Source organism: Palaemon carinicauda, chromosome 1 (assembly GCF_036898095.1).
Source record: "Palaemon carinicauda isolate YSFRI2023 chromosome 1, ASM3689809v2, whole genome shotgun sequence".
Lineage (NCBI taxonomy): Eukaryota > Metazoa > Arthropoda > Malacostraca > Decapoda > Palaemonidae > Palaemon > Palaemon carinicauda.
Genome location: NC_090725.1, coordinates 10,687,543 through 10,696,912, shown reverse-complemented (window position 1 = coordinate 10,696,912; position 9,370 = coordinate 10,687,543). Strand labels below are relative to the sequence as shown.

The 9,370-nt window shown below is 41.8% G+C and overlaps 1 protein-coding gene across 6 annotated transcripts in view; it reads right to left on the bottom strand.

Annotated features, from left to right (window-relative positions):
* Positions 1 to 310: 310 nt before the first annotated feature.
* Positions 311 to 9,370, bottom strand: part of l(2)k05819 (transmembrane protein 94-like protein l(2)k05819) — a 420,286-nt gene continuing 411,226 nt past the window's right edge. For all 6 annotated transcript variants that reach the window (XM_068379965.1, XM_068379935.1, XM_068379940.1 and 3 more), the window contains one exon: positions 311 to 811. In XM_068379965.1, coding sequence (XP_068236066.1) covers positions 739 to 811 — 73 coding nt within the window. In that variant the 3' untranslated portion in view covers positions 311 to 738. The remainder of the gene's footprint in view (positions 812 to 9,370) is intronic.

Below are 9,370 nucleotides of genomic sequence, written 5' to 3'. Positions count from 1 at the left end.
CAGGGTTCGAGGTAGAAACCCATATGCTTACTGACGACAGCGACCAAGTAGCGCACCCACGCGCTGACCTCGGGTCACCTCGGCACGTATCTCTCTGACACGGAGAGACCCAACAAGGGAAAACAGAGATGGGGGGACCGCAAAATTCTTGGTCGGATAGGGAGGCGATCCCAGATACTCCTAAGAAAGTAGTTTGAGGTAAGTGCTGTTAGGAAAAATAAAAATTACTTAAAATTTGTGATTTCCTGAAAACTCTAATAAACACAACAAAGTAATGTAGAAAATAAGGAGAAATAAACTTCTATATCACAACCTTTTTAATGGCAATCATTTCCATTGAATCACAAGAATCATGTCTGGATAACTTGTTTACTGTACAATATAAACATTTTGTATAATAAAAATAAATTTCCTAACATTGATTATTAAAATATTGCAATGTGTAATGCAACAACAGCTTTAGAATACAATAATAATAGTTGACTAATTATTTATAATGTTCATTCTTGAACTAAAACAAAGTGTATGCCTTTTCAAAGTCAGTATAAAAGGTCCTAGATTTACATAAAAACTATGTTCATACATATACACAGTACAACTCGTACTAAATCTTACAAGAAAGTTTTCAGATCAGCTGTGAATTCTTATTTCATAAAAAAACAGCATAAATATACTTATCCTACAGAAGTTATAAGACACCCACATCTAAATTGTACTGAATTGGAGGTGCTGGTAATTTTAAAATGGAGAATTCATACCTAATTTTGTCCCAAATTCAAGTCTTGCTCTTTTTTGATATCGAACGTTTACTCTGCAAAGAAAAGATTGTTTTGATTTTATCAAAACATATTGTTTGGCAAAAATATATCAAAGGTGAAAACATACATTACTGATTATTTAAAGATGCTAGAGCTTTGTTGATTTTGCTTTGTCAAAATAATCTATAGCAATAGAAAAAAAGCTGTAAATATACTTGGTGAAATGAAAAAAAAAAAGTCCATTATTTTAATATAAGTAAATCACATATTTAATTTAAAATGATTTATTTTACATAACTGTACAAACCGAAGTCATTTAATAGGATGAAGAGTATGTTCTCAGATTGGGTAAAAAAAAAAAAAAAGCTTTAAAAATTCATAATATGATGTCTGTAGTTACTGGTGGTGAGAGCTTGACTAGATTCTGTCTTGAGGGGAGTTTCTTATAAGAAAGACAAATTTCTCCAGGATCGGGTTTGGACTGTCTGCAGCTTATACCTCCCTCCCATTGTCGTCATCAAGTACTTCATGTTCATTGTGTACGCCCTTTTGTGCAGATGACCTTGCGATGATTCGTCGTCGCACCCTCTTGCGAGCTGCCAATGCATAGAGCCCATGGTTCGGCTTTGCTGCGGCCTGATCTAACATCATCATCATAATGGTGGTGGGGAGCAGCTAGTACACTGAGTAACCATGACCTTCACTTAAGGCTCGTAGGGGGGATTGAGGCAGTAAGTGAAACTAAAGGACTCATATTTTTACTGTTAGGAAGAATACAAATTTTTTAAATTTATTTGTTCCTAAACGAATACAAACAGCCATTCTTTTCATTGGAGATTCATCACTAGGGGGGAGGAAGCCCCTATAACCATACTGGCTGAATTAAAATCCAAGGATGTCAATGCACTTGGCCCTGATAGTGGTGCGGCAGTATTGATTTCTACCATCTTCCAACACTTGAGAATAGATTCTCCTGGGTTAGGCAAGCATTCTGTTCACTGACAGATAGGCAAACATTCTGTCCATTGAGAGAGAGTTAAGGAAAAACCTATAGCCCTGAAAGGTTATGATGTCACAATGTATGGTCAGTTAAAGCATCAAGTGATTGGTGCCAAGCGTATATCTGTGCTTTCTGGCAAGTGAAAACAAAGTGGCTTCTCACTGTACTGGCTAGAAGGGGGCAGTTATTCCCTGCTGCCAGCCAGTAACTAGCAACATTATAAATTTTGACAGCCAATTTCCAGCCAGGCTTAAAACATACCATTGAAGGATGAGTTTGTATTCTTGTAGAAACAAACGAGATTTTAATTATAAAATCTCTTATTTCTACACATGCCTAATGTTCCTAATGCTTCTATCTCAAAACTTGGTATAATTTGACAATTGCCCCAAATCAAAATATTTCTTATTTCCTTTCAATAAGCTTACACCTTTAGCCCAGTTCAGAGACAATCTAGTGACCAAGGGCAACAATCATGGTGTGGGTATGGTGAACCTCCTTTTCTCTTTGTCTCAAAATCGTAACTAACATCCTATCCTCTTAACATCACTAGTCAGTGGGGAGGAGGCTGGGCAATGTACAGTATATGAACTTCAGATGCCTATTGAAAAATAAAAATTTCATCATATGTTTATTTCTATGAATCTCCCTTCATGTTTACATTGCTGACTCTCACACACTGATGGAGATAGCCCAGTGAAGAAAATAGATAAGAAATTTAAAGTCTTTATACTAATTTGATACCCTAGAGTCATCTCTCGTGCTTTGACAAAAAAAGTGTCTTTAAAATGAGAAGTTTGTCATGGCTTGATTCTCCAGATTGTGTTCCTAAATACCTCTTTTTTAACATAATTACTTATTTACATAATTCATCCAACTATTTCAAAAGGAAAAATTAGTTTTAAAATTAATTAAAATACCCAATAACACAAATGTAAATACTTTTATCAGACCACATCACCAGCAGCTACTACACACCTAAAGCCCAGTAATCATGATAAGCAAAAATGAGAACCTTAAAATGATGCCTAGCGAGTACCATTGTGATATGCAATCGATCTGCTACTAAAACTATCAAAAGAAATCTTCATACCTACAAATATTAATATCAAGACCAAGTCTTGCCTAACTTGTATCCAACTCCTTGTGAGCCCCAGTGACCAAAATTTTGACCACAAAGGATACAGCATTCTTGAACACAGTATGGTTTAAAATTCTTATACTACAAAGCAAATTATGAACATTACCCCTAATATCTACAGTCTTAGCCAAACCATACTTAGCAGTCCTCATAGGACAGAAACCAATTCTCTGGTGTATGACTTGGTTTCTTTTCTATAAAGGGAATTTGAATGAATTGTGAAAAAATATTTTGGTCCTAAAATCATTTTTAAATCTGAATGTAAACAAAACAGATATCAAAATCCTAATTCCCCCAAAACCTAGATTTGTTCCACCACCAAATAAAAACCTCTGCTCTTTACTATGTAGAGAACCATGACTTATGAACGTCACAGCACGTGGGGACGATAACATGATCTTTGAACAATGCGACACCATCGAAGGTGGTGAGCTCGTTCCATAGGTGGTAGTACGCACGGAGGTGTTGCGGCATGTCATCTTTTGACGTCGGGAACCCATGATCGATGAGCTCTGTGAGCGCGTGAAGGGCGGGATCGCTTGCTGTAGATTCCCGTACATGGTCCCAGGTGACCGCGGGAAGGGAATCTAGGGCTGTGAGGTATGCGAGCTCTTCAATCGTGCATGTGTCACAGTCCCTCATGCGTATGCCGGCAAGGATATCGTGATGGACTGACGGTATGGGGTGGTCGCAGACTGATGCATTGTCATCGGGGAGATAGTTTTTCTGGGTTGGTGTCGCCTCTTGGATGACGTGAAATGGCGTCGGCTGCTTTGTTGCACATTTTTGGCATGTATACGATGCGGAAGCGGTAGAGCAGTGTCTTCTCCTTTAGGTTACACAGGCGGGGATTCGGGATGTCCTACAGGGATCAATTCCCTAACACCTTTGATAGTGGCTTGTGATCTACCGCAATGACCAAGTTTGAACAGCCGAGGACAAAGTAGCGTGATTTATCAAGGGCATCGGCTACCGCCAGGGCTTTCCCCTCTATCGCGGCATACCTAGATTCGGCGGGGTGCGTGAAGCGACTCCCGACTAGGGTCACCTTCCAACCGTCGCGGCAGCAGAATGGCTTGTCTGTTGGGCATTGGCAATGTTTTTGGAACAGCCAGAACCCGATACCTCTTTAGACCAATCGGTTGCAAGGCACGTCGGCTTGGTTTTGTCGAAGATGCGCACCCCGTTGGTAATTTCCTCTACAATGGCCTCTTTACATGCTTGGAATGCGCTTTCAAGATCGTCGGTCCACGTAAATGCCTTGATGGGTTTCAGTAGCTCGCGGAATGGGAGCATGCGCTCAACCATACTGAAAGCATAAGACACTTGGTTTACTAGGCCAAACCACGATCAAGCGTCGGTAATGTTCTTCGGGTGTGGGAAGTCTCATATTGCCTGCAGGTATTTTGCACATGAGCACACACTGTCCATTGAGATGGTGAAGCCGGCGAATTCTACCACGCGACAGCCAAACAAAAATTTGTCGGGATTGAAGGTGATGCCGTTTCTCCCGCAGACATCGAGCCAGGTGGCTGCCTGGTAGAAGCTTTCCTCAATAGTGTTGGCCCACAGTAATGTGTCATCAACGCATTTCGTCATGTCACGGACGTCGGATACTATCTCATCATATCGCCTTGAGAGGCCATCGCCAGACGCGGCATAGCCTTGTGGGGCGACACAGTATCAATATCTGCCCCAGGGTAGGATAAAGGTGGTCATGTGGCAGTCATCCTTGTGCAGTGGTACACTGTGGTATCCATTCCAGGCATCGAACACTGTTTTTAGTTTCTCCGGTGGGACACAATGGGCCTGATGAAAGGGCGATTGGGTGTGGTGTATTTCGCGAGTGGCATGAGCATTGAGAGCCTGAAGGTCTACCATCCTTCTAGGCTTGCCCGTCTTCTTGGCACAGACTACCATTCTGTGGCACCATGTCATCAGCTCTCCTACTGGCACTAGCTCGATAACTCCCATTTTGACGTCTTGGTCCAGACCTGCTTTCACGGTTTCTTGCCAGTGTAACGCTACTGGAATGGGGTGTGACGGGCGACGGGCTTAGCATCTGAGTCGACCATCAAGCGCATCGGTGGGCCCGCCATCATGGGGAGGGGCTGGTGGATGCACGTGTTGAATGTGCAGGAGGCATAGAGTTCTTTCAGGTATTGTTGAATGGCCTCCCTGTTACCTTCTGTGGCTGGCATGGGGATAGGTGTAGGTTTAGGTGGGGGCGCTGTACCCCGAGGACAATTGCATAGAGATGTCACGCCATGTCACATGTATCATTTACCGGTGTACAATTGTCTGTGGTTGCCGCATTGCACGACATCTCACCCAGTGTGGGGAAGTCCTTGGAGATTACGCCAAGATCGACGCAAGCGCTGAGTGACAAGAACACTCTGTCGGTCGAATCCGTGACGTACACTATTTGCCAAGATTCGGTTTGCGGGTCTCCGGTGTGTGTTCCGCAGAATCGGACGATGGCTGCCCCTAAGATCCGGATATCTTGTTTATTCACCAACTTCATTCTCATCGAGACCGGGAGCAGGTCTGCGGTCGTCAGGCCCATCAGCTCGATAACTTTAACCGCAACCAGACAACTTTGGAAACCGGTGTCGGCCATGGCAGGGAGTGTTACAGATCTTGCGCACTTGACCGGTCTGAATCCCAGGCCGAGGTAATCCCCTGCATGGATGCTGAGTCGGAGGTTTATGAACGGCTGCGGTTAGGAGTTCCGCCTCAGCCATCTGTTGCACATGTTGTCATACAGGTGGTGATCTAGTGCTAGCAACTCCTCACCGTCGATCGTTCGGATGTCTGACATGGCACACAACTCTACGAATGCCGCCGTCTGTTCGTCGCATGCGTCGGTGTGAGCGGATTTGGCCGCCGATTTACTCCGGCACATTCGCTCTATGTGGTTATCGCGATTACATTTGCGGCACTTTCTACCGTAAGCCGGGCACTCAGTCTTACTGATTCGCCAGGGCACATTCTTGCCATGCCCCTTCTCACCTGAGTACCCGCAAACAGCTTATCTGCCACTGTCACTTGCATCACCCCTGTTTACCGCGTTTTGGAGCTTGATGCGGCGATAGGAGCTGGTGACAGCCTACGCACCATGACTGGGTGTCCAGCAATCGGGACGCAGACTGCTTACCAGACTCTTTCGCTTCGATGAACCTAATCGTTTCCTCCAGCGACATCTCCTGCCGCTGGTTGCTAAGTAGATCCAGCTGGATGTCCTGGTCAGCGATACCTTGTGCAAGCAAGTCTTTGATCATGTCGTCCGCGAAGTTTACGCTTAGTCCACGTATGCAGCTCCTGATGTATTTGCACGTGTTTGCTTGGGCCTTCACGCGGGCTTGAAATGCCCGTATCGGTTCCTCACAGCCCTGTCGCATGTTTGAGAGAGCCACCCGCGCCATCATTGCATTCTCCCCGTGCACCGTGAGGGCTTTTATCGCACTGAGCACCGCCTCCTCCGATTCGCCTACCAGGCTCCTCCCCGCGGCGCTGGTGATGTCCTTGTGTAGGCTCTCCTCACAACACTCAAGGAGCTGTACCACAACATCATCACCTTTGAGCCCGGTTCCCTTGGGGTATTCGCCCTAGCGAGTTAGGAAATAGCCCCACTCCCTGCTCGTGCCGACCGCTGATATCATTGGGCGCTTGAGTTTTTCAACCTTGGTATTGAGCTGCTGGGCCCTGGGCATGAGTCGTTGTGTGTGCGTTCAGGAGTGCTACGGTAATGATGGGCTCTGTGGATGCCTCAGTTCGATAGGTGCATCCAGGCACTAGGCAACCAATGTTTTGTGCACCCATTTTGCTGCTTATCACTGTGAATTACCTACTTGGGAACTACTGGCAAAGTGAATCACTTTAATCCCTCTAAACCATTTGGGTACTACTCACCTTTTGAGTCCTTTTAGTTGGATTCACGTTCTCCACAGGTTTGCGGGTTTGTTCATATCGTCGTGTAGGGACAAACAATCAGGTAGATCTAGTAACAAACTTAACTTTAATACACAGCAACACTGTTCTTGACAATTTCCGGTTGCATTAGATTCAAGTACGTTCACTTTTGCTGTGGGCCACGTTTTGTTTACCCTCGGCTGGCACAAGTCACCATATTATCATTCAGCTCGTCGCATCACTTACAATAATGTCTTTTAACAATGACTTCTCCCTCGGATCATTTGTACATAAATAGGAACGATTTCCATTTGTATTTTGCATATAAGCAACGTACAAACGAGCTACAAGCGAGGGGTGTGCTCTACAACGTTCACAGTGTCACACACAGGTGATGTTCGTAAGTCATGGTTCTCTACTATGGAGATTCATTTTGGCAAAAACTGAAACTAGCCAAAAAGCTTTTAGCCAGGAGTTACTCCCCTTTGCTTGTTAGTGGGAGCTAGACCCACCACCCCACTCACACATGCAGTGGCCAACACAAGCCCCTTTGCATTCTGCTGAGAGGAGATGAGACGTCGTTTCTCCTTCGCTTTATTCGGTTTAACAATCATAATAAAGAACCAACTGGCCTAAAATTTTTAATCTTCCTTTTTTCTTCAATATGGATTGGTTTCCATAAGTGTTACAGTTTACTGTAGTACTTTCCTTCTGTTCCCCTTTGTTCCTGTAGCTTTGGCATAGGCATGACAGCAGACACACACTAAGGAGGATGATTTCCTCCCTCTCCCCCCCCCCAAAGGTTTCCTCCAATGGGATTGCATTTAGGTGACTATTTGCAGTGCCTGCTCTTTGATATTGTACCCTCAGGTTACAAATAAAGACTCTTGAACAAATTTGCCTCAGGGTCATTGTCGCAGATGGTGATGTATGCCAACCCCTTGAGGTCGCCGCCTTTCCCATCGGCCTAAGATTACAATCAGTCTCGTGAGCAACATTTCTTTAAGGTCATTGCCTTAGATGGTGATGCCTGCCAACCGCTTGAGATCGCAGCCTCTTCTATCAACAAGTCCCCTGAAAATATGTTACGTACGACATGGCAATTCACATCATCGAATCAGTTACGGCAATCATTATTTTCACTCGTCATTGCGTCATCAGATCACCAGAGGGTTGATATATATGTGAATTTACTTTGTACAATGAATAAACTTTAATTGTTCAATAAATTTTTTTTTTTAACTTATTTACCGAAATGAAAAAAAAAAGAACATATCACTAATGTTTTGATATGTATTGTAGCATTGTGCGTACGTACATACTGACCATAAACACAATACAGTACAGTATTTTTCTTTGTGTTTTTTAATTTAAAAATGTATTCATTGATATAAAATCAATTGTATATAAATAATCATGACATTAAAAAGAAATATGTTACGATCTGTTATTCATTTACGGAAATGAAAGAAAAATATATCGCTAAAGTGTTTGATATATGTAGTAGCATTGTGCGTTCATACATACAATACAGCTTTTTCATTGTTTTTTTTTTTATTTAAAACTGTATTTATAGGTATAAAATTAAATGAAAAAATCATCATGTCATTAAAAGGAAAAAATATGTTACAATCTGTTATTTATTTACCATAATGAAAGAAAAATATAGTGCTAATATTTTGATATGGGTAGTAGCATTGTGCGTACGTACATACTGTAAAACACACAATACATAAATGGTCATTGTTTTATACCTTAGAAATACACATTTGATATAAAATATGAGAGCAGGATCTTATAGCACTAACTAGCATCAAGATAGGGAGATAATCAATGGGAGAACATATATATATATATATATATATATATATATATATATATATATATATATATATATATATATATATATATATATATATATATCTCACCAAGTTTCAGGGCCAATAATTATTTTTTTTCATGTCCCTTCATTAGCTTAGAAAGTGAATAGGGATTCAGAATATAGGTTTCTATGTCCAGTTAGGTCATTGAGTTTTTAGGATGGCGCAGATTGCATTAGGAAGAATGTTCTTAATCTATCAAATAGAGTTGGAATGCCCAGTTCTCTAAATTTCAAAGAAAGCTATGTCCTTTTTTTATAAAAGGTTTAAAAGATGAATGCACATGATAAATTCAATTCAAGCCATATACAGAACTTGAAAGTTGAGTTCATGATATTAGAAGTGTTGCTAATTCTCTTAATTTGTGTACGACTCTGGCTTTGGAAAATGTTTTGGCAACAGCTCAGCGGTATTCCAAAAATAGTGTTTACTAAACACTACTTGAAGGAGGCCTGCTTTTATAATAAGATTACTAGGTATTGGGTCATGTAGTAGCAAGGTATGTTCTATCTAATCTATTCTTTATTTTTTACCTGGGTTATTATATAGTTTAGTATTATTGTAGTTATAGAGTAAGTTGAGAGTTGCAGTAGTTTTTCTGCCCATCACTGAAATTGTTTATTTACTGTTTCTTATTGTTGAATTGTGATGTACTGTATTGAGAAAGTTGAATTGTGAT